Raw genomic sequence first — 26314 nt, 5'->3', positions numbered from 1 at the left:
TGCTTTCATCATTATGGGCAAAACTATTTGCATAAATCTGCGAATCCTAGAAATGTTTTTACTTATAATCAATGGGAACATTGTCCAACACCGCCAAAAGGCAGCTCGAAAACATTTTATGAGAAATTCACATACTTCTCAGGGTTTAATAACACAGATCCAGAAACGTTTTATTTCAAAATTATGAATAAGACAGGAATGAAAAACATGCTGACAAATACTAAACTAATTTATTCTGCAAAAGTTTATGCACAGTTGTCTACATTTGGTTTTGAATTTTGGAAAGACAACATTGAGACAAAACCGGTCTGGGGTACAAAAGACTGGCAGGTACAAGGTTTAGAGTCATTATTCAGAGCCTGCATGATCCCAAAACAAATAATGTTCCTGAATGACACCATTCAACAAACAACCTGTCTTGGCCTAGCCAAGATAAAGGATTTAAAGAAGTTGTCTATACCAAAGCCCATAACTGATAGTGACAGCACTACAGATGTGGAGATAGACGTATCCCATATTTTACACCAAAACAGAACTAATCCTGATTGGAGCAAATAGTTGATCTGGCCCACAGACACTAAAAACTGTCAAGATAGATTCCTGAACAAAACACAGGTGTTCACACAGAACAGGCTAGACCCAAGATATTCCCAGAGACAACTTCCAGTGATAATAACCACATACAGTGTAGGGAAACTATGCCTCGAATGACTACAGAAATGCACACTACCTGAAATTAAGCAACACTTGACCTTCCTTAAAGAAAGCGTTGACTTGTGAGATTTCTTATTGGGACCTCGCAAACAGCGTCAAAAACGTTTCATATTCGCCGGTATATATGCTGCTTACAACGAAGCTTGGAAAGTAACGCAAATTGAAACTGCTGAAAAAATACGAGAAATTGATCATATTAATTTGGAAAAAACACTGTCTGTAGTGGACAATGGGTTAACGACTCTGTCCTCCAGAATTTATTCTTTGGACAGCATTGTATCATCTGCTATTGATATAATAGAACAGGATATGCTATTGTTACAACATGGCCAGTCCCAATGACGTTCTATTGTACAGTTAGGCTGGGCGTTACAAAATCTCCATTCAGGCTACGTGCCCTGGCGTCTAATCAACACAACGTCATTATTTTCTACCTTTAACCTTACAGATAAACAAATCTCTTTGGCATAAAGAGGAGCAGACTATACGGTGCGGAGCATTGAAAAACTAGAAAGATTACGATTAACAGTTTCCGCAAAGCCTGTCATTGAATGGATAATACATGACACCATTACAATACCAATAATGACATTTCAGTGTGCCTAAAGCACATACCAGCAGGCCTGTATGAAAAGTTGGCTAAAGGGTACATCAAGTCAACCTGGAATTTACCTTACAGACATAGATGTTGGAGTGGGGGGAAAAAAGAGGTATTTCTTAGTGGTAACAATTGTAAAAACTCACTAAGTGGTACACTTCTGTGTCAAGGAATTAACTTGCATGGAGCCTGCAAGGGTTCATCAAATGCCCTTTCTTGCCACCTGCACAGCACCCCAGCAACACAAATAGAGCCTTTGTTCAGACAACTTTCCAACGGCAGTTACGTTATGTTAAGTGACCACAGCTGTTCTGGCATGTTGCCAGGAACGGCCTTTCTCGTTAGTGTTACATCCAGGGTCACTTGCTGTATGCAAGTATTGTATCCAAACAGCAAACTAGACAAGGAGGCAACAATATGGCCTTCATTGAATATCTCTTCTATTCGAATTGATACTTTAAGCAGAATGAAAGCCATTCTTTTACAAAAAACTGTGCCTTTGACCTCGTCCAGAGAGAAGTATGATCTGCAAGTCGCAAGGACGTCAGCAGAGATACATGCATTATTATCAACAAATTGCCCCGTTCATTTTGTAGAAATGTTAAGTCAAATCTTAAACATGTCTGATACCAGCAGCATCGCAGATGTATTTAAGACAATGTTATCGGGACTATTGTCACCCTTTGAATCAGTCCTGAGCATCTTCCCGAATTTTGTGCACTCTGTGTTTGGCGGCCTGCCTCTCATCTTGGGACTCGTAGCAGGGATTTTATTTTTGTTCCTTCTGGTCCGATATGGCAAGTCCAGTCACAAGCAATACCCAGGTTACCATGGAACAAACGATCCTGGCAATACGGTACAGAGATAGGATTACCAAAATCCTCTGCTTGGCTCGGCTAAGAGATCTGAATACCTACCTGTTATACGATGCTTGCCCTGCGGAGAAGAATGCATGTTAGACATCTGTCTCACACTCCCATCAGCAGTACCAAAGGATGTCGATACAATGCAACGTGTTGTCCCCAGCGGCTACCAATTTTGATGACGGCATTCGTTGAGACCTCACAGCAACATGCTGGCAGTCAGGTACGAGATGAAAGCGGCACGCAGGTACAACATTCTGTGACCAATGCTGATCTAGACAACGATGACGTCAATGCATCTCACATATGCACTATTACTTTTTCGGACATGGTCCAACTTTCACCTACTGTTGTAGACAAATTCTTTGCCAGCCTCTCTGAGTTAATGTTCTCTCCTAACAACGAGAATAACTTGTGTAAACACGAGCACACAGCGTTCCCTGAACTTTGAATTCGGCCTTCAGTTTTGATAAACAGAACTTCTAAAACTTTGGAAATATTTTTTCCTCAAACAAAATTATTTTTTCTCATTCCCAAAATATTTACCTTTTTTTTGGCACAGAGTAATCTGCTTAAAGTAGAACTATTCTTAGAGAACAAGATTTCTAATTTTAAGGAAAAAATCTAGAGACAATATTTGAACTCAGCCTCTAGCACATGTACAGTCTTGTATAAATATGTGATGATATGGTCTCGACCTTCTCTTCTGTATTAAGAGCCATTTCATGAATGTAGCTTTTCGTGATTCATTCAGTAAGCATTTAAAATGTAAACTATATGCGTTGTTTGAATGATACCACTGCTTAGGAAACGTACAGTACAATACTCATTTTTCGCGTACAAACCATTTCAAATGCATTTTATGTATTTTTGGGTGGGATTGTAAATACATGCTTAGATATGTTATACTTGCTTTAGTACTTAGTAAAGATGGACATTCTACATGGAGTGGGTGTTGTAGACGAATCTAGGGCTCTAGTGTAATTTTCCCGATTCATGCCCTTATATAGGTATAACTCATCATATCCTTATATAGGCATCAGAATCATAACCATATTTAGACACAGCCAATGTAGTCTAAATATGGCATGGATACTTCCACAGATTCCTAGAAATCACAACGAGTTCTTGGAGAGACCAAACCTCCAGCAGTCCGGGACTTTCCCCTGCTTCCGTATTGATTTGTCCTAGAACTCCTGGGGTCCTAAAAGAACTTCGAGTTCTTAGTGACATATTATGTCCTACCTTAAATCAAACTCGGCACCTTCCAGGTATAAATATACCAGCATCTGCCCTAGCAAAACACACAGTGGTTTGGAGCAGATCGACTGACTACTTGCCCGACGCCCTGCTGTAGTGAATGCCGAAGGAAGCCGACCCTCCAGCTGACGCACTGAGAGAGACGCTGTCTTTTCTCTTGGCGAGAAATCCACCTCTGGTGTTTCCCAGCTACCCTTGCGGGTTAGTGGGAGATCGAGTCCTGAGAGAGAGATACAAGACCTCCTACATTCTATAAACAAGGTACGGAGCTGATTAGACCCTTAGAGAATTTTTAGATAGATTCTTGGCAGAAACTATTTAACTCAAGCTACATCTCACTTACTCCATCCCATGTACTAGGCTTAGGTTAGGTACACCGGGGTAGGCGTATCTTAGAAGCACCAGTTGAGTAGGTTAAGTCATCTTTTATCATTGTATAAATTTTGTCCATTTTAAGTATCTTATGGCTTAGAAACCATATAAATGCATTTACAGTATTATTTCATAATACTCCTTTTACTGTACGCACTTTACTTTATGACAAGTATTGCGATTATAGCAATTCACTTCACTCCTTTTTTTTTTTTTTTTTTTTTTGGGACCAGGCATCCTGATCGTCGTCACGACCGATATGACCTGCGCATGAGTGGCCGTCCATCAGGGAAATCGTTATTCCTGTTTCATACTGTCACCATTCTGTCTTGATAAAGACCCGCAGCGATCGCCAACTGGGGCGCACCAGGGTCGAAACGTCAACGCTTAAATTAGGTCCAGACAATCCATGACTCATCCACAAAACACCAGGATTCATTGGCGATCAATTAGTTATTGGCCTACTTATCAGTTTTTTGTATAACTATATATATTGATTTTCACTGTACATATACCTTGACACTTGAGAACTTTTTTCACCAATTGTCACTGAACTGTAATTATATGTGATGGTCGTAATTTGTACTGATTGTTTTGTCACTGAATGAAGTAATTCAGCACAAACAAAATTGAATTCTAATTATAAACACTCTTGAATTCAATACCTGGCTATATCATTTGTTGTGTTTTGTCAACTAGAGCATTGATTTCTCAGTTGCAATTGTATGTATCAGAGAGTTCGTTTGATTTTGTCGCTTGCATATACTAGCATTTCTCAAAGAGATTTGTCCTACCCGATATAACCATTTGTTTGTTTAACTACCAATACCCAGGTTCTGAGGGACACAGGGTTACCCTTTTTGTTTATATGCCTTAAAGACAAGGTTGTTTTTGTGCAGAAAGGCATACCAACCTGCACAAAAACAATCCTAGAGGCACATTCCTATTCGAATGTCCGAATGCAGCACACATGGAAAAAGAAGTTGTTAAGACGAAAGATACTTCTCCTCATGCCTCTGTCGTTTCAGGCACACCATTTTGGTGCAAACCCAGTTTTATAAGTCTTTGTAAATCTTGGTTTGCTTCAATTTCATGGGTAGATCAATGTGAATGCCCATGCTCCATCCATGCTCCACCCATATAACACCTATCCAATGCAAATGAATGAATGAAATGAAAGGGTATTTGTAAAGTGCTTTGCTACCCGGGTGTGTCCGAGCGCTAAGAATCAACACAGGAGAGGCAGAAAGCTAAGGAAACAGAAAAGTTTTCAGTTGTTTACTGGAGGCCAGATGATTGGGAATTATTTGAGGGTGGAGTGGCAGGGCATTCCAGAGTTTTGAGGCATTATTTGAGAAAAGCCGTCCGCCGCTTGTGGACTTCTTGATCCTGAGAACCTTGGCCAGCTGCAGTTCGTCTGACCGAAGTTTCCTATTTGCTATGTAAGGACGGATCATGGCTGAAATGATAGGCGGCCCGATCCCTTGCATAGATTTCTGTGCTATGCATAAGGCTTTGAACCTAATACGTTCCTGAACTGGGTCCAGTGAAGGGAGCATAATGCTGGTTTTGAAGATTGTCTGTTGTTGGCTCCTGTCAGAAGTCTGGTGGCGCTGTTTTGAACAGACTTTAATTAGGATACTACTAAGGTGGGGGCTCCCAGATATAGTGTGTTCCCGTGGTCCAGCCTATAGAGTATAAGGGATTGGACCAGTACCTTTTGAGCTTAGGGGGGAAGGAGTAGGGTGGGGGCTTTGCGGGCCATTCTGAGCAGGCCATAGCAGAAAGCTGCTGTCTTCCTGGCCTGTGTCCTGACGATCAAGTCCTGATCAAGCCAGATGCCCAGGCTCCTAATCTCCATTTTAGGGACCGGGAGTGGAACCATGCTAGCTGGCCACATGGAACTGCACTTAAAACTAATGGGGTTGCCCAATATCATGATCTCAGTTTTCCGCCATTGAGCTTGAGCTGAGACACGTCCATCCAAACATGTGTAGAGGCCATTAGTAATATGATCTGCTTGGTTAAGCGCAACCACCAATCGTGTATCATCAGCGTAGGTCACCCTGTTAATTCCAGAGGGGGCTACGATGGCTGCTAGAGGAGCCATATACACATTAAAAAGGGTTGGGCTAAGTGACGACCCCTGGGGAACTCTGCTCATCAGAGGGGTGGGTTCGGATGTGATGCTCTCCTCAAATAGCTGAAAGGTTCTGCCCTCCAAGAAGGAGCGCAGTCGTTGGAGTACTGTGCCTGTTACTCCCATACTTCTGAGGCGGTGAGTCAGGATCTTATGGTTCACCGTGTCAAACAATAAGCTTATGTCAAGGAGAATGATGGATGTTGATTTATTTATTTATTTTTATTTATTTTTGGAGTTTTATATAGCTCTGGCCAGACCTGAGTCTACAATATTCCTGCTTTCCTCCACCACTGGTAACAGGGCAGTTTTGGTACCCTGACGCGGTCGAAAAAAACCCTGTTTGAGAGGAGTGAAGCAGGGTGTGGGTTTCGAGGAATCCTGTGAGAAATAAAAATCTATCTATTTGTAGTTATACTGGTATAAAGCATCTTTTGTTAGCATGATGTATCTATATGAATGCTCATTTGCTTTCATTGTTACGATTTAGGTAATTAGTTAAGTTAGTAAAGGATTTCTCTGCTTGTATATTCTGTCTTTGTGAGACGAGCTGAAAACTGCACAGATGCCATCTTTGTTTTGTTCACGTCAGACTTGGGCAGCGGTCATGTGTTATCCTCCGGTAGTCAGTAGGCCCCTGTAAGTTGAGTTATAGAGAGAAGTTGCATGCACACTATTCTTTCCCTGTCCTGAGACCCAAGGTCACATCTGGCTTCAGAGGTGATAAGCACATTCCTGAAGGCGCCATGACTGTGCTCCCAGGCACTGAGACGAAAGGGAGTCACCCCTCCTGACCCTCCCCAATAATAGTAGACACAGACTTTCAAACTAATCATGTGTGCCATATATGGTCTTTTCTTCAAGGTTTGTAGCCAAATAGTACTTTTCCATGTACGGTGATTGTATGTGTTGAGATAAAGGTATATATGCAATGTATTGACTGTGAACTGGCAGCCTTCTCTGCGCACTAGATGGGTGACGGCGGAGAGGCTCCTCTATAGAGTATTTGTATTAATAAATGATTAACTTTTCTTCACTGCCAACTGACTGATTATTTTGCTAAACAATATTTGGGGCTATTGGTAGGTATAACTCCATAGGTTATTTTTATGGTACGTCAGTTGGCGACTATGGTGGGACTCCGCGTTTGGGGTCGTCCTCCCGTAATCGGGGTAAGAAGGACAAAGAAATGGGAACTCTGGTTGAGGGGGTGGACTGACTAACGATTTTGGCTGAACTCCGCTCTCGCGATCAGAGAGCCCCAGCTGCTAGTGACCCTTCGCCGGAGTCCTACGGGCGTAACCCAGGAGCTGACCGTGTTGGTCTTCAGAAGTGAGCAGTGGAGAACACGCAATCGTACCTGTGTGCACCAGGTGAGTGTATTGATTTTGGTGTTTTTGGATTACACTGTTGAGCAGAGTTTTGGAAGCAGTTAACTGTATTGGATTTGGTGATCGGTGTACCACGGAGAACTTTGGAGTTCTGACACGGGGCATTGTGCCTGCACGGGCAGATGCTCCACAGACTTGTTTGGTGAATAATAGAGGTTTCGATCGGATGCCTTGGTGTGGCACCAGGGGTGCGCACCCGGCCGGACTGCTCTCGGAAAGTCCGATCTTGGTACCTGGGTAGCCTTTTGGACACATCTGAAGTGACGTTAAGGCAGCGGGCTCAGTCAGAATAGTCCTGAGGGTGAACGAGGAAGATCAGGGGATGGTCTGTAGGTCGGTCCGTAGTTATTCCCTGTCTGATGGCCTCTTGGTAGTCTTCGGATTGCCTGATTTTGGTATCTATTGGTCTGGTGTTTTGAATCAATGAGTTCTCCACAAACGGGAGCCAACATGCTCATTCTTCGGTTTTGAAAATGACATGTAATTTTGAATTTGTATGGTTTTGGTCTGTGTGTGTTCTTTTGGTGAAAGGTCGAGAATGTATGACATGGCCATGTTTGAAATATTGGTTTCTTGAAAGTGATTGAATTGCCAGTGAATAAGGATGTCGTGTTTTAGTAGATTGTGTTTTGGGTGTTGTTGCCGCCGGAAAGGCGTGCGACTGGATGAAAGCCAGCCTGCCCCGCCAGAGGGTAGTACGAGTTTTGATATGTATGTTAAACATGGCATTTCGTCTATTTTGTTTAATAATCTGTGGCATAAATATACCAAAGATAATGTGGAACTGCAATGGCCTTCAACGGGGTCATTTGACGAGAAAAAGATACAGTATTTGCAGGATCGATTGTTCGCGAAAAGAAGTCGGCAAGCAATGTTTGATTCTTTAAACCTGTGGAAGAAAGAGGTAAAACGCAGGCGCATTAGGGAGGAGAAGTTACTCAAAATAAAAGGGGGTCAGACTATCACACAAAAAGCTATATCATATGATAAAGAGCAGACTGAGAAAAGTATTGATTGTACGGATAGGCAGTTTAGGTTACAGGTGGATAAGAGCTACACAGCTCAAACCGAGCCTGAAGATGAGATAGAGGATTTATTGGATGTGCGCCCTCCGCCTGCTTATGCTCCTCACCACATATATCCTGCGGTTCCTCTTGCTACGGCCCCGTCAGCCCCGCAAGCCTCGGCGCCTGTTGTATCTGCATCCCCCGCCCCTTTGGAAATTACTCATGTTTCTTCTTCTTCAGCGCCTGAAATGGCTACTCTATTAACCAATGCATTATCGTCCCCTACCCTGTCTCCAGTGATGTTGACTTCTCTGGCCCCGGCTTGGCCGTCGTTGTCTGCTAGCTCAACCCCTACCGTAGCTGACTCAACCCCTTCTCATGTCCTGGGAATACTTAGTGCGCAACGGTTGTATACCGGATCCACAGTGGGGTATGATGAAAAACGGTTAGTAGGGGATCAGGCTTCTCAGTGGATACGGAACTCCATTTATACTATTAAAGATATATGGAGGACTCTAAGAGATTTCGAGCCAGTTAGCAGCAGTATGCTCTGGAAGGAATGGCTAACCGTTTGATCTCCCTATGGGAACAGTGTTTCCCAGATGGGAGAGCCCTTCAGGTTTTGTATGACATTTTGGATTGGGCACATAAGTTTGAGTTAGGACTGGAGGATGTGTACAGAAATGTTGAGACCCTAATGAGATATGGAGAACGGCTACACTCGAAATGCAAAAATTGGGACTCTCAGCATCCTATGCCAGAAGTCCATCCTACTTATCATCCTGAGTTGCCAGAGCTAAGAGATGGCAATAATCAAGTGACTAGACCTCGTTTAGAGGCACGATTTCAAGAGCAATGAGTGTATACTCCTTGAAAAATGAGCAAGGTCGTCTCTCTGAAATTGCAACTACCTGACCCCCCGAAAAAATCCTACTGCCTATTATAAAGAACTTACTGAGGCTACTTCATTGGCTGTTAGTGGACAAGATTTATCAGTGGAAGGCGGTATAAGATGGTTTGTTAATTGTTTTGTGACTAATCTGTTACCTGAAATCTCTGCATGGCTGCAAGCGGCAGAAAGTACTTGGACTACCTTTACTCCCTCTTTCATATTGAGCATGGCTCAATACTAAGAGCATAGAGAAAATGAGAGTAAGGACAGATCTAAAAAGAAAGCAAAGAATCTCAAGAGTTGAGTACTATTACAGCAAGTAACTAGGGGACGAGGCAGAGATGGAGGCGGTAGAGGGTTCGTCCCGAGGGGGGCGGGAGCAGGACGAGGCGGAGGTCCAGCTGTCGCTTTGGGAGTGAACCAATGTGCTTTCTGTAAACAGGAAGGGCATTGGCGAGCTCAGTGTCCTTTGTTGCCAGCACAAAATGGAGCAGTAAGAGGAAGAGGTTGAGGTGGAGTGGATCGGAGTGATATGAGAAGAGAAGAGATAGCACACGGTGAGTCAGGAAGGAATTGTTTTCATAATCAGAGAGGGAGACAGTATTATAATAAAGATTATGGGACCGATGGAACAGATGGGTATATTTACAGATAGGACAGCCACGGACAGGGTGGGGGCAGGTGTCAGTACCCGTTAGAGGGCAATTAATGGGGACTGCTGAGAATGTCCTATTAGATACGGGTGCATAGTTCTATTGCTTGATCATTGGTCCCAGGGGCTGCATCCCAGGAGACGTGCGACAGCCCCGGTTTCATAAGCAGAGTTTAGATTTAGAGAGTCCCCCTTTCCCCTGGCTGTCGGGTAGGGAAACTGGTGGAGAACAGTGTACAGAATAACATATCCGAGAAAAAAACTGACGTGGCTTGAAATTTCTTTTCTTTTCTACACATACACAGCGATGACGTTAACCTATTTGTACCACCTCCTGTGTCCCGTTTAACATCTGCACCAACATTGACTATTATCCAGGAAGCGCTACACCGTTTGGCACCTAAGCGGCCTGTCCCTTGATTATTTAATGATTGTGGATCTAAACTCTGTTAAAACACTCCGTTCCCTCCAAGAAACTTTGTGGTTGCATGTCCCCTACCCCACGGTACATCATCACCCTGACGAAGGTGTGGCCCGAAAGAGCCTCACACCGAAACGCGCGTTGGCGTGGTTCCTGTGAGCTCAGAAGCTGTGTTACTCTGGCTAAACTATTTCATTGTGTCTCTGCCACCTCACCCTCCTTAAATTTGTCCATACAGCCTCACTTCCATCTTGACTGTAGGCCCTGTTGTACCAGTGTGAAAATAAAAATGTTGTGTGATGAGTATGATTGACAACTATTTATGGTGTGTAATTGAGTGTGTATGTTGTTGTGATGAATGGGTTTGTGTGGAACACCTATGTTTCTAAGATAGTGTCTTTGAGTATGATCTGAAATCCCTTGTGTACAAATTGATTTACTTATCATTCTAATATTAATTATGTTTATAATAAATGACCATGTCTTTGATAAAACAATAAATGCTTTATAAAAAAGAAAATTAAATGGTGCTGAGTAGTAATTGGCTCTGATGTTCAGTAGTTGATCACCCTAGTTTCTGATTGAAGGATCCTCTTGTAGGACCTATACATATGCTCTGGCAGGGTTTTTGCTTTTCTTTCTCTTTTGATTAACCCCCTTTTTTCCTGCCAGCATCACAAAAACCCAACGGGGAACCTCCTTCTTTATTGTTGTCAGCATATGAGTTCATCTTTGGATGAACAGCTAATGTGGGGCGTTCCACGACCTAGAACCTTCAGAGAATTTGATTATCCTATAATGACAGATTATTTGTATGCTTTGTCTAAAGATCTTTGTTTTATTCATCAACAGGTTTCGGCAGTACTGTAGCCCCTGCCGGAGGGTCCCGGACATTGTTTGGAACCCGGTCAATGTGTTATGGTTCAAAATTACCAGCTGAAGTCCAGCTTGGAGCCTAGGTGAACTGAGCCTGTCCAAATTCTGTTGGCTACGCGGACAGCGGTGAAGGTGAAGGGCAGAAAACATTGGATACATGTTTCCCATCTGAAGCATGTACCTCTACCGCTTCCTTTTGATCAACAAAACCAGGAAGGAGTTCTGGCCCAGGAAAGTGAGCGAGCTCCTCGTTTAGTTCCTTTTTCTGACACCCAGAAGATTGAAGAAGGGCAAGGAAAGGGAGCATTGGGCACGGAAGGGGCTTTGTCATCTGCTTCAGAGATTGCTCCGGATTCTGTTGGCCCTATTGTTGCATGAGAGGTTCATGATAATCCAATTGCTACGAATGCATCCTCGTCTGTTTTGTTCACCAATCAGGAAGTACCTGGTCATGTTCGATACAACCTGCAGCCCAGAAAACGATGCGGTACCCCAGGTGAAGATGGTTGGAGGTAGGGAGAGACTTGAGCAATATGGTTTGTGAGAATTATTCTGGGGTACTGAGCAAGTCACTAGACTGAACCCGTTTAGAGCTTGGAACATTACCATTGCTCTGTTCAGAATGAAAGACTAAACTACATGCAAAAAAGGGGCCCAGGTTGTGGTTTTCCTCCTGAGTTGTTTATGATATAACTTTGACGCAAGGATTTGTTTCTATTTTGATGAACAATAGGAGCCTGCCTGTGTGAGGCTCTAGACGGACACAGGAAAGAATCACCCTCTTGCAGGTTTGACCGCATTCCCCTAGTATAGTTTGGACTTATAGGCAGGGTGTACCCTTTTGGTCGTTTTATTTCTGAGGAGGAACGCCCCCTTGCTCCTTGTTATATGCCTACCTATGTACCTGTGTTTTCTCCTTGGACTACGCCTGTGAAAGTAGCTTTTTTAATCACTATTGCAATTTTATTGATTATATTAATGAGTGTATTTGTATATTTAGAATGTCATCATCGAATGCATACTGTATTAGGGACTACTACCCCGCCACCCGAACACTTCTTTTTTACTTTGGCCCCACATAAAGAAAGGCATCGTCAGATATATACTACGAATGTATTTGTTGAAATGTTGTAACAGACTCATAGTGCTACCAATACAAAACATTGTTGGGTTTGTGGTCGTTTACCGTCAGTAATGCATAGACATGATCTCTTCATTTCGTTACCTTTATCCTATTTGGGAAGTTGTGAGGCCTTGTTTAAATTGCTGTCAATGATGTATATGCATTACACGGTAGATTCATCTCGATATTCCGAAAGGGATTATGAGATGATTGTGGCCTATATCGAAGTACATTAAGGTTTTGATCCACAGGGAAATAATGGGGAAGGGTCATTAGATCCAAATGCCTGTATGAATTTGTATACTGAATATGAAAATGTCACCTAGTTGCGAAACGAAATGTTGGATTTTGCAGAATTTAATTTTACTCAGTATTTTCAGCAATTTCAAGACCAAAATGTTACTGATGACAAAGCCATCCCAGTGCCTATATTGAATAGCACTTCAGCATTTTGTGTACAAGGAGCTGGACTAATCTCAGTAGGAGACAGTCGTTGTAATTACACTTATCGGCTGCGCACTTTTAGCAGTCCACCCCTGCTAACTCCTCCAAATGTATATTTTCCACATGGGGTTGGAAGATTGGAGTTATCTTTACTTACTGCCTTTGCATACAATGCGGGCCTGCCTGATGCTCTTACTGTGCTGCAAAAATTACTTCCTCTGTAACTAACCCTTCTCCTACTGTAGCAAAGGCCCAAATGGTCCAGCAGGAAATACGGGATATAATGTAAATTGATGAGGGCATTTTTGAGGACTAATCTCTTTTAGTTAGCTACATCATGCTAAAAGGGTGGTTCTGAGAGATAAAATCAATGTATCTGTAGTTATAGTGGTATAAGGCATCTTTTGTTAGCATGATGTATCTATATGAATGCTCATTTACTTTCATTGTTATGATTTGGGTAATTAGCTAAGTTAGTAAAGGATTTCTCTGCTTGTATATTCTGTCTTTGTAAGACGAGCTGAAAAGTGCACAGATGCCATCTTTGTTTTGTTCACGTCAGACTTGGGCAGCGGTCATGTGTTATCCTCCAGTAGTCAGTAGGCCCCTGTAAGTTGAGTTATAGAGAGAAGTTGCATGCACACTATTCTTTCCCTGTCCTGAGACCCGAGGTTGCATCTGGCTTCAGTGGTGATAAGAATATTCCTGAAGGCGGCGTGCCTGTGCTCCCAGGCACTGAGACGAAAGGGAGTCACCCCTCCTGATCCACCCCAATAATAGTAGACGCAGACTTTCAAACGAATCATGTGTGCCATATATGGTCTTTCCTTCAAGCTTTGTAGCCAAATAGTACTTTTCCATGTACGGTGATTTCATGTGTTGAGATAAAGGTATATATGCCATGTATTTACTGTGAACTGGCATTCTTTTCTGCGCACCGTATGGGTGACGGCGGAGAGGCTCCTCTATAGAGTATTTGTATTAATAAATGATTGACTTTTCTTCACTGCCAACTGACTGATTATTTTGGTTAACGATATTTGGGGCTATTGGTAATATATCGCTCCATAGGTTATTTTTATGGTACGTCACCCGAGAGGGTTTAATTAACATATTTTTCTGCCACTTTACCTATTCCCGGCAGGAGAGAGATAGGGCGGTAGTTGCCCAAAGCTGATGGGTCCAAGGTAGGTTTTTTAACCCTTTCCATGCTCATGACGAGCTCAGCTCATCATGAGGCACGGTGCTCGTGTGCTCATGACGAGCTGACCTTGTCATGAACAATGGAATTCAAGCATTTTCAGCACAGGAGGGGAATATGCTCCGCAGCCAAGGTGTTAAGTAGGACTTTCACCATGGCCCTTTTCTAGTTAGTATTACAATTCCTGTGGACAGTGATGCGTTGATCAGATCCGTTATGTTAGGGGCTATTGTCGATGCTACCTGTTTTAGAATGTTAAGCGGTGCAGGATCCCTCGGCGATCAGCTCTTTACTGGGAACAGCAGGGTAAGAAGAGTTTCCTGTGGAGTTAAGATCTCTAATATGTGTTCGGAGGGGCGAGGGATGGGGTCCGTCTGCTTGAACGTGGTCTCCCCCTCGTCATCCCTCTGTGGCAGGGATTCAAGAATGTGTTGAACTTTAGTGGTGAAGAAGTCTGCCAATTTGTTGCACTGAAGGCCAGAGGTGTCTGGTGCTATTTGTGGGGCAGGGGCTTTAAGTTGTTTTTTTAATGATAATGAACATTTCTCTAGGTGAATTGGCGCTGATAAAATCTTGCCCTCGTAATATGAGGCCTGGGCTTTTTTCGTATCTGGTTTATAGATACGGATAGCTGCCCTGTAGACCAGCTTTTTATGGGTAGGAAGTCTTTCTTCCACTGTCTTTCCTTGACCTTACAGCACTGTTTTAAGGTGCGCAGTTCGGAGGAGAACCAGGGAGAAATGAGACCTACCTGTCTTTTGCATCCTGGTCTTAGGAAAGCCCTAGTCAAGAGACTCCTTTATCCAGTTAGAGAAGTCCCCATTGGCTTTGAGTGGGCATGGGTTTGGTCCCTTCCAGTCCCTAGGTCCACTTCTCCATGGGGAGCTTGGCCCAAGAGCGGCATTGGGTCAATATTGATTGAGCAGTGAGTTTGGTGGTCTGTGGGGACCAAGAGAGGGCGACCAGGAGATCGTAAGACCATGGTAGAGGGGTAAGATCTGTCCCATTAAGGTCGTCTAAACAAGAGAACACTGGGACAAGGAGGTGTCCTTTAACATGAGTAGCATGTAGGATTTTTTGGGACAATTGGAGGGTCATAAGGTCTCTGGCAAGCTCGACTGCGTTATTAGCTTGAGAGTCGTCAAAATGGAGATTAAAATATCCAAGGACAGTGAAATTAGCAGCCAAGCTTGCTATGGTGACCGCTGCCTCGAGCAATGATTTGTTGAAGGATCCTATCGCTCCAGGGGGACGATAAATGAGAATGCCTGTGAGTGATAGGAGTCGTGTGAGTTCTATGATGAAATGGGTGTTCTCACAGTCTGCAAAGGGGTTCACAAGCAGGTGGAATGTGAATTGTTCATTATGGATGATAGCAAACCCACCCCCTCTGCCTGTTGTACGATCTACCCTCTGCATCAAGTAGCCATGAGGAAGTGCTTGCTCAATGTCTGGTTCAGAACTGGCATTAAGCCAGGTTTCCGTGCGAAACAGCACATCTGGGTCAGAGTCTTTAAGGAGCATCCAGATCTCTGCAGTGTGTTTAGGTAGGGATCTGCAGTTTAATAGAAGAATTCTGAATTGGTCCTTGGATGTGGTGGGCCCTAGGATATTTGAAGAGAAGTTATATCTACAGTGTGGGCATCTGTCTGGAACCTTATCCGGAGAGACAGTGTGTGTGCAAATAGCCCCCAGGTTGCTGGTTAGCTGCTTGAGCTGGGTGCAGGAATAATGGTACTGAATTAAGGGAAGAGATGCAGGGGTTCTGGCCCCTGGGCCTGGTCAGACGCGGACTGGCGCAGACGGGCTTGCCTTAAGCACGCCTTCGCCTCATCAACGGTGCGCCTGCTGCCCACCCTCGCTGCGCGGTCCTGTCATCACGCGCCTTTATACTGGTAAAAGCTGCGCCAGGACCAGCAACTAGACTGCTGCCCCGGCGATCTAAAATACGGAAGTGCGTGTGTCCCTTAACCCCCAGAGCATTAGACACAGCTCTGTCCCCACACAATGCAACAGGTGATTTAAAACGAAGAACACAGTTAAAATAACAATAAAAGAGCTTTTGTTTTAAAATAGAGAGCCACTGACCAGTAGATTCACTCTGTGTGCGCGAGTGATCTGCCTTCGGCCCATGTCAGCCCCAAAGTGAAACAAGGCAGCACTTGGCGCTGCCTTTTGTTAATTGGTGATTTACTAAATCAAGCAAAGCAACGCAAAGTGGGTTTGTGTGGCTTAGTAAATACCAAAATGGATTTAACATTGGGCTGAGCCGCAAAAGTGACACAACCCTGACAGAAAAATCATAGTAAATCTATGCCTAGGTGTTTTACTGTTACATTCATTACATTCATGAACATGAAAATGTTTCCAGAACATCAATCTTGCAATACCTGGGGCTGTGAATGTGGTGTACGAAGCATGTCTCCCAGGATAGTCCTCCGAAGCAGGCCCCCCTGCTCCCCTTCTCTAACCGCCATTCTGGCATTTAATCCTGTTATGTTGGAATCGTCAACCTAATAGCGGGGCGGTTGGGGGACAAAGAATATAGGCACAATGTTAAAAATCAGCACTTTATGTTGGTTGAACATTATTGTTTAGCTTCCGCACCAGCTAGCAGCCACCAGTGTCTACCAACCAACCCTACAATGGAGCATGAAAGACCCATGACACATGCACACCTCATCATGTTAAGTAACTTTTTAAAACTGATATGATCCTTTAATGACTCAAATAACCTCTACAACCTTGCCGTTGTGCCTTCTGAAACCAGGCAGTCGGTGAGTGTATTACGTAAAGTGCTTCACCGCCCCCAAGTCGCCGCCTGTTATTGTTAGATACATTTGCCAACAAAAGTGAAAAGTGCAATAACTATTCCTACCTGTAAAATAGGTTGTTTGCCACTTACACCGAACCAGTAGATTTTCCATTCGTAATCAGTACACCCTATACGCCGTCCTGACACAAAGAACTGTCCCATTTCAGGAATATTTTGTAGTGCAAAATCTAAATCTTCCGGGAAAATATCAGCTCTTAAACCTGTAAATGGAAAGCGTTTCATCAATCGAACAGTAGGCACTGAAGGCAGAAATCATGCACATCTTTTCTAACCCTTTTGTTAGATACAAGTAAAGAAATAGGTACAATCAGCAATCACTAACTACCACGCCATGCCTATTGCAAAAATGCTGCATTTTCGTATGTATTTTAGTGACGAATGAGCTATTACATTTAATTAGCACTTACTAGTCAATACAGTAGAGTGAGTATAGCACCCACAGCTGATTAGTACCACACTATGTAATGTATAATATTCTCCTGGAATAATAAATAAATGTTGCTTTATTTCGATTTATGGGACTCAATTGACCCTTCTCAGTACGATGCCAAAACATTAGCCCAGAACACTGCATTTGCCAACAGGTCGCATTCCTTTCACTGTGCCATTCTGCCACTATTGTAAAGTACATTGTATTATATAGGAATAGCACGTGTTAGTAAAGTGTTTACAGATGTAAAAATGTAACCTGGAATACTGTATGAAGAGCAGATTATTGTAATGGGCTCGTACTCTCCTTACATTTGCCTACCTTTCATTCTTATATTTCTTAAATCTTATGAGGACAATTTTACATGGAGTAGTGATGGCGAGGAGCTGCTGTACTACACAACAAACCACAAAGAAAAACAAGTTTCTGTTAGGAAAACCGGGGCTATCTTTGGTAGTTTGGCCAGAGTGAGAAGGTTAACATCATGTAAGCACATATGTGTTATGGAGACACATTGTTGCTATTTTACATTTCATATAATAATATGCTATCATATAATATATAAATCAGTGCTTCTTGATGTGCACATGATATTTTGCATTTAGATTATCAATAATGAGTAAATTCACATAAACGATTTACTGTAGTGAAATTATATTCCTACTAAATTAATGAGAGTTATGGCAGGCCTTCGAATAGCTTACTCCATTTTAAAATGAAATGTTGCATTTCTACTTGTTGTAAATGATTTGGCTCTCATTCCAGACACCCTGAGATGCCATGATCTTGTTAGTTTGAAATTATATTTTTATGTTATGTTGCTTTGTATAGCGCAGTACATTTCTCAGGAGGGTGTCCGGGCGCTTGGGCTAGTGTGTAGGTGTATGGTCCCCAAGGTGCTTATACGAAGTGACGTACTCAGCTTCTTGCAGAACTCAAGAAGTGAGGAGGAGGCTCTGACATGTTGAGTGAGGTTGTTGCATGTCTTGGGTCAGGTGTTGGAAATGAGCGACCTCTAGTTTTGCTTTAAATGAGCAGCCTCTACTTTTACTTTTGCAGATTCAGGGAGTGTGTGCAAGTGAGAGTGAGGCAGATCGTAAGTGTCTGGTGGGTTGCTGAAAATGTGTATGCGGCTGTTTAGGTATTTTGGTCCTGTGATGTGTAGGGCTTTGAATGATAGACGTTTTCAATTGATTGCGCTTGCGCTTGTGAATGGGGAGCCAGGGACACTTCCTGAGGCGCGGTGTGATGTGTGTTCAGTGTGGAAGTTTAACTATGCCCTTGTGGCGGTATTCTGGATGGTCTGGAGTCTATGTAGGAGTTGTTTGGAGATTACAGCATAGTAAATTTGGCCATAGTCCAGACTGCTGGTGATGAGTGTTTGCATAATGGTCTGTCTGGTATTATGAGGCAACCATTTGAAGATCTTTCGCAGCATGCATAGGTACATACTTCGTTGACTTGGGTCGTCATATCAAGCTTGTCATCTAGGATGTAGATGTGGTGACTGGTCCTAGCTTTGTCAGCTACTAGGTGGAGTGCCACGGGTAGGTCTTGTTGCAGAAAAGACAGGCACTTCCGTCTAGTCGGCGTTGAGCTATAGGCATCTGGCTAGCATTCAGTCTGCTACAATTCTCATGCAGTTGGTGAAGTTGGTTCTGTTGGTGGTTTTCTTGTCCTTCAGGGAGGATGAGTAGGATGTTATCGATGTAGGAGGTGACAGTGATGTTTTATGATGGTATGATGTTGATGAGTGGTGTTATGTATGTGTTGAAAATAGTGGGGCTGAGAAACGATCCTTGTGGGACTCCGCAAATCAGATTCTTGCCCTCCTTTGTCAAGGATGGCAGCCTTACCCTTCAGGTTCTTCCCAAGGGGAATTAACAGAACCATTTGAGAGCAGATCCTTGCATGCCAATCTCGCTGATGCTACTGATGAAGGTGTTGTGGTGGACAGTGTCAAAGACAATGGAGAGGTTCAGCAGGATGAGGAGTGCTGTTTCTCCTCAGTCCAGGATGAGTCGAATAAATGTATCTAACGTTCCATAGTCTGTCTTTTAATAATCTACACCTACATTTACACTTTGGACCTGTCTGGATTAAATTCACACCTGCTGTAGTCAGGTGAATATTGATTTATGTTTAAACTCATTTTGCTAATTTGTTAATAAACCTTCATTGTTTGTATGTCTTCTCCACTCTATTGTTTCTGTGGGGGAAAAATCTGCTTCACTGTCATTAATATGTTGCTGAATTGTTGAGTCTGGCATCAGTTCGAGATAAAGGTCCATTCAAGTGGACAGAGAAGAGTTTTGAGTTTGCAAACAACATCCTATTCTTCTGTGTTATCGTTTGTGTCTTGCAGCCAGACCATTTCAGCAATAGAGTACAAAATAGAGAACTTTCAATGCCCACACCAGATTTATATCAACAACAAACTGTAGTACGGAATAAAAGCAAATGAAGCAAAAAATTATACAATTTTTTGAACTTAAGACAGGACAGAAACTGAACATGAAAACATTCGTTTGGAGGGATAAATATCCCTAACCTACTTTGCCTCCAATGGTTAAATAAAAAGCAAACATATTTATTTGACACAATACAAATGGCCTCTTGTGATAAACATTCTTGAGCCCTATTCTTAGAGGATTAGAAGAACAAATGCAAACATACAGTCTCAAAATGGAAACTAGAGAGCAGTGGTGCACGATATCATTTGCAGGCATGAGAGAACCTCAGCACAAGGGTATTTAGAAACTAAATGCACTGGGACAAAATTACTTACATACACAAAGTTGGTTACGTTGATGCATGTTGTTTCTCTGTGGTGCTATCACAGCAAATCAATTTTTGTGTGCAATCAGGAACCTCAGAATCAGTTTTGAGTGACCCTGCCAACTGGCCCAATTTGGGGAGGGGGGATTTAGGAATTATCTAACACAAACTATCCCCACTTCACAAGATGACTTCACACCTCAAATCTCATCACCATCATCAAAATACTTTGGGCTAGATGTAGGTAAAAAGGTTTTACCCATTCTAAAATACTGAATTTTACTGAGTCGGTATTTTAGAATCGGTAAAACCAATGTAGGTAATTATTCGGTATTTTTTACCGAATCGTTAAGATTCGGTAATTACCGAATCGGTATTTACTGATTCGGCAATTGACATTCATTCCTATGGTCCCGGAGGCCCATAGGAATGAATGTCAATTACCGAATCGGTAAATACCGATTCGGTAAAATTGTGAAATGGTCAAGGGTGGCAGGGTGTCACTTTGACACACGGTTGCAACCCTGATTAGTGCTTGTGTGCCATGTGGCACACATACATGCCCTAAGGGCATGGGACAGGTGTAAATGCACATATTTGCATTTACATAGGAATTCGTAATTTACCACCAACTAATAGTTGGTGGTAAATACTGAATCCTTAAAGCCCTGTAGCACTGTTTACAGTGCTACCTACATTTCACAATGCAGATTCGGTAATTTTACTGAATCTGTAAATTTACCGTTTCGGTAAAATTACTGATTCGGTAAAATTACCGAATCTATTTTTTCATGCCCTACATCTCAGTATCCAAATACCGGTCGGTAACGGCCGAAAATCTGTATTTTCGGCTGTTACCGACCGGTATTTAGATACCTACATCTGGCCCTTTATTCTGTACATTTCCAACCATAAAAGTACAAAACACATAAATATATTTACACGTAGTAAAGTAAAAAATAGAGTAAAAAGTCATAATATGCTAAGGTAGGCCCAAGGTACCCCTGTGGGCAGGACGCAGTGTATGTGAATGGTAGGATATGCCCTGATGTTTGTGGTATGTCCTGATAGTGAAATACTGGCCAGTTTGTTTTTCACTATTGTAAGGCTATCTGTCGCCATAGGATAGAATGGGGAGTTTGCTCATAACATCTGAGTTGTACTGCCCATGGGAACAAGATTGGAAAATCAAGTTTGATGTGCCTGAACTCAGAATGTTAAGACACATCTTTTTTAGTAAGGGTGATTTTTAGATTCTGTGTTTGAAAATACCACTTTTAGAAAGTAGGTATTTTCTTGCCTAACCGTCCAGTGTGCCTCTGCTCGTATGCATTTTGGCTGTCTGGCTTTAGAGTGACAGAGGCTGGAGAGTTGCAGTGGCTCCAGAGAGTCTGGATGAGTCGGGGCTGGGCTGAATACACCTGGGCTGCATTTAGAGTAGGGGAAGGAGATTTCCTTTCACCTAAATGGGCCTGGTATGGCTTCCACAGTGCTGTTTCCACCCCCTGCCAGGAAGCTGCACCAGTGAGGACAGAGCTGATTTTGGCTGAGCACAGACACTCTCCGCCTTCAGAGTACAAAGATATTTACTGTATAAAAAAGAGGGTCCTAGACCCCAGACTTTTAGATCACTTTTGGGACCTCAAGAGGAACCTCTACCAAGGAGAAGCGCTGGAGAAACTGGAGGAGTACTGCAACCTTGCTGTGTGCTTTCTGAGGTTGGCCTGCAGTGGCTGTTTCTGACGAGGAGAGGAACTGTGTGTGCATCCTACTTGAGAAAGTGTCTCCAAGGGATTGAAGTGGAGCTTGCCTCCTGTTCAGGAGGTATCAGGAACAACAAAGACCTCACCATCCTTCTGGGCACCATCTCTAGTTCTGCTGGCTCCAGTTGCCACAGAGGAAAAGTGCAGCTGACTCTGTCACCGAGTCTATCACAGACTCTGTGTCCTGAACGCACAGCAGAGAGCATCGCCTCGCAACACAACCCTGGTCCCACCGACTCCTTCAATAAGCCACTGCTTGCACCACGTCCTGTGGGCACTGCACTCTGTACTGCTTCGCTACATACTGCACAGGCGTCCCCGACTTCGTCGCTGCCTGACTCAAACATCAACCGGCTACGTCGCAGCACCATGACCTGCTATCACCACATCAAACACCGTCTCACCCTTCAACACAAACCTTGGTCTCCCCGACTCCATCACTGAGCCGCTTCCATCTCACATTGCAACCGTGATGTTTGCCTGACCGATTCGCATCAGCGTGTTGACCGCAACAAGAAAGGTACTGTCTAAGCATAGGCTGAAAATCTGTTCCGCTCACAGACTTTGCGAATTTTTTAGAATTTCGCAGTCTGCCAATCACGCGAAATTGACAAAGAATTCGCAATTCGCGAGTTGGCGGATATTTTTTTCTTGGTCGCACTTCAAAAAGACAATCTTGTGCGTGCTGCGTTGACTTACCGTGATTCTGAGTTCATCGAGTTGTTTTACTCCTGGTTTGTGTGTGCTGCGCCATTTTCGATCTTGCTGCGTGATTGCGCTGGACTTTTCGACCGCGACTACGTCATAGCATCCTGCCATTTTGCACTGCGAGACTTGTTGAACACGAATTCGTCATAAGGGCCCGCGATCACGCACCGCAGGAGAAAACAATTGCAAAGACGTAGCTGCGACGCGCAGCTGACATCCGGCGTGAGATTTGAACAGCTTGCTTTTCCGAAATTGCACAAATTGAAATTCTGCACAAGAAATCTATCGATGGCAGCATAAACATCCTGAAAATGATGATTTGGATCAGAATAACTCCTCAGATTTACATTTGGCTGCATTTTTTGGTGCAAGAAGTCCATTTTTGGGGGGGGGAGGGAGGAAGTGCCCCACAGTTTCCAACTTCCTGTTCCTGTCCAGCAGGCTCCTCCCAGTAACTTTGTCCATGTCCTGGTCACGTTTCATTTGGATCTGGAGCTGGAAGGATTACTCTTTGAGGCTGCTGCTGGATATTTGTATTTGAGGACTTTTTTTTGGGATCACTTTTGGATTTCAGATTTTAAAAGTAAGTTGGTGTTGTTTGTTTGGGGCATTGCAGTTGCTGCAACTACAATTTATAAACGTTTTCACAACTTTAAAAAAATGTATTGTCGGTACCCAGAGTATCCAGTAGGCCCAGGATTAGTCATGGGTGCATGATAAACTGTTTCTGTGATTTTTTTTACCTTCAATATCATTTATGGCATGTTATTGAGTAGCTCAATGCTATATGTGGACGTTTGTTTTAAGTTTCAGTGGTGCATGGGCCAAATCTTTCTGTGGAGTCACTTGAATTTAAACATCATGTAGGGTATGGATGGCATTGAATTGGGGTGATTTTTGTGTGTATTTTGGTTTTTTGGGTGTTTTTGGGGCCTGGTCCAGGGCCAGGCCATGTGGGTGGGGGCCATTTTGATGCCTGGTCCAGGGCCTGGCCATGTGGGTGGGGCTCTAGGGGCCATTTTGAAGTCAGGCAGTGTGCTTTGTGCCATAGGCCTGCACCCAATCTGCATTGCTTTCATCCATTATGCCCAGGGGTACTCAGTGGTGCATGTGCCAAGTCTTTCTGTGGGGTCTCTTGAATTTAAACATAATTTAGGGCATGGATGGCATTTTATTGGGGTGATTTTTGTGTGTATTTCGATTTTTTGGTTGTTGTTGGGGCATTGTCCAGGGCCTGGCCATGTGTGGGGGCATTTTGAGGCCTGGTCCAGGGCCTGGCCATGTGGGTGGGAGTCTAGTAGCCATTTTGAAGCCAGGCAGTGTGCTTTGTGCCATAGGCCTGCACCCAGTCTGCCTTGCTTTCATCCAATGTGCCCAGGGATAGTCAGTGGTGCATGGGCCATGGCTTTCTGTGGGGTCTCTTGAATTTAAACTTCATTTAGGGCATGGATGGCAATGGATTGGGGTGATTTTATGCGTGTATTTTGATTTTTGGGGGGTTGTTGGGCCTGGTCCAGGGCCTGGACATGTGGGTGGGGGCCATTTTGAGGCCTGGTCCAGGGCCTTGCCATGTGGGAGGGGATCTGGGGGCAATTTTGAAGCAAGGCAGTGTGCTTTGTGCCATAGGCCTGCACCCAATCTGCCTTGCTTTCATCCATTATGCCCAGGGGTACTCAGTGGTGCATGGGCCATGTATTTCTGGGGGGTCTCCTGAATTTAAACAACATTTAGGGCATGGATGGCATTGGATTGGGGTGATTTTTGTGTGTATTTCGATTTTTGGGAAGTTGTTGGGGCCTGGTTGAGGGCCTGGTCATGTGGATGGGGGCCATTTTGAGGCCTGGTCCAGGGCCTGGCCATATGGGTGGGGGGTCTAGGGCCATTTTGAAGCCAGACAGTGTTCTTTGTGCCATAGACCTGCACCCAGTCTGCCTTGCTTTCATCCATTATGCCCTGGGGTACTCAGTGGTGCATGGGCCATGTCTTTCTGTGGGGTCTCTTGAATTTAAACATAATTTAGGGCATGGATGGCATTGGATTGGGGTGATTTTTGTGTGTATTTTGAATTTGTGGGTGTTGTTGGGGCCTGGTTCAGGGCCTGGCCATGTGGGGGGTGGCCATTTTGAGGCCTGGTCCAGGGCCTTGCCTTGTGGGCGGGGATCTAGGGGCCATTTTGAAGCCAGGCAGTGTGCTTTGTGCCATAGGCCTGCACCCAATCTGCCTTGCTTTCATCCATTATGCCCAGGGGTACTCAGTGGTGCATGGGCCATGTCTTTCTGTGGGGTCTCTTGAATTAATTTAAACATAATTTAGGGCATGGATGGCATTTTATTGGGGTGATTTTTGTGTGTATTTCGATTTTTTGATTGTTGTTGGGGCATGGTCCAGGGCCTGACCATGTGGGTGGGGGCCATTTTGAGGCCTGGTCCAGGGCCTGGCCATGTGGTTGGGGCTTTAGGGGCCATTTTGAAGCCAGGCAGTGTGCTTTGTGCCATAGGCCTGCACCCAGTCTGCACCCAGTCTGCCTTGCTTTCATCCATTATGCGCAGGGGTCCTCAGTGGTGCATGAAACAACTCTCTCTGTGTAGTCTCCCTTCTATTAATTTAAACATCCATTTTGGATTAGAATTGGAATTTTTTTTTTGTGTCTTTCCGTTTTTGGGTGTATTGTGTTAATAATAATAAATGCCTAGTTGCAAATATTAATTGAAGCACGACATACGCAACATTTATTTCACTGATGTTCCTCTGTCTTCCTTTGCTTTTAGATGCACAAAGACTGAGAAGAACCAGGAATCATCCTCATCCTCATCACTTGTTGTAGTGCCAGGAAGAAGTCCTGCTGTGGTGTGTGGTCACGTGTGGCCACAGACAACTCTGCAACTCGTGCAACTGCGTCCTGCTGTTCGGACATCTGAAGAAGATGGGCCCAAAGAAAGGTGGCCGTAGCTCCTCTACCAAGAAAGTTGCCAGTGCCACTCCCAGGAGGAAGGAGCAGAAGAAGCAAGTGGTGTCACTTACCCAGGAGACTGGTGTGCCGACCACCACTTTTTTTGGGAGAAAAAAAACTACGCCTTCAGCAGCGGTGTCCACCGGGGACCAAGCTGGGAGCAGCACCTCCGCTTCAATGGTCTCAGTGCCACCACGCCAAGTTAGGCCCAAGCCCATGAGTGCCGCAGAGGCAGCCACTTTAATTGCTCTTTCACCATCGACCAGTGATGTTGGCGTTGACTCATCGCAAAGAAGCATCAAATCAACGCAGGGTGTAACTCATCTGACGAGTGTTCAACCACAGCTGCAACGACAACCACAGGTGCAACAAGGAGAGGCGCAAGGAGAGGCGCAAGAAGAGGCGCAAGGAGAGGCGCATGGAGAGGCACATGGAGAGGCGCATGGAGAGGCGCAAGTAGAGGCGCTAGTAGAGGCGCGAGTAGAGGCGCATGGAGAGGCACAAGTAGAGGCGCATGGAGAGGCGCAAGCAGAGGCGCATGGAGAGGCACAAGTAGAGGCACATGGAGAGGCACAACTGCCCACAATGCTTGTTCCTCCAGAAGTAGGGGCACATCAGGAAATCAAGATTCATGCGGAGGTATCAGTCGCGCAAGCCACTCTTCCTGATGATCCATTGTCTTCCAGATCCCCAGCAAGGAAAAGGTCAAGGAGGGCTAGTACAAGTTCTTCAAGCCCCCTTCCTTCGGATGATCTAGATCTTGATTGGCACCCACCAATGCAGTCTGAGAGGGAGGCACGCCAGCCGACAAAGCTAGGTAAAAGGAAGGTTCTGGCAAAGCTTTCAACTATGGGTGATGACGAAGAAGTAGAAGTGGTGTATTCTGCTGCTGATG

The 26314-nt window shown here is 44.1% G+C and overlaps 1 protein-coding gene across 1 annotated transcript in view; it reads right to left on the bottom strand.

The window, feature by feature from the left end:
* LOC147724582 (fibrocystin-L-like) overlaps positions 1-26314 on the bottom strand; it is a 2246326-nt gene that overhangs the window by 1564978 nt on the left and 655034 nt on the right. The window contains exons 28-29 of the mRNA XM_086918063.1: positions 16833-16990; positions 16345-16467 (exon numbers count right to left, since the gene is read on the bottom strand). Of these exons, the coding sequence (XP_086774189.1) occupies positions 16345-16467; positions 16833-16990 (281 nt within the window). The remainder of the gene's footprint in view (positions 1-16344; positions 16468-16832; positions 16991-26314) is intronic.

Source organism: Lissotriton vulgaris, chromosome 4_1 (assembly GCF_964263255.1).
Source record: "Lissotriton vulgaris chromosome 4_1, aLisVul1.2, whole genome shotgun sequence".
NCBI lineage: Eukaryota > Metazoa > Chordata > Amphibia > Caudata > Salamandridae > Lissotriton > Lissotriton vulgaris.
Note: the sequence above shows the minus strand (reverse complement) of the source record. Positions and strands in the feature narration are given on the sequence as shown.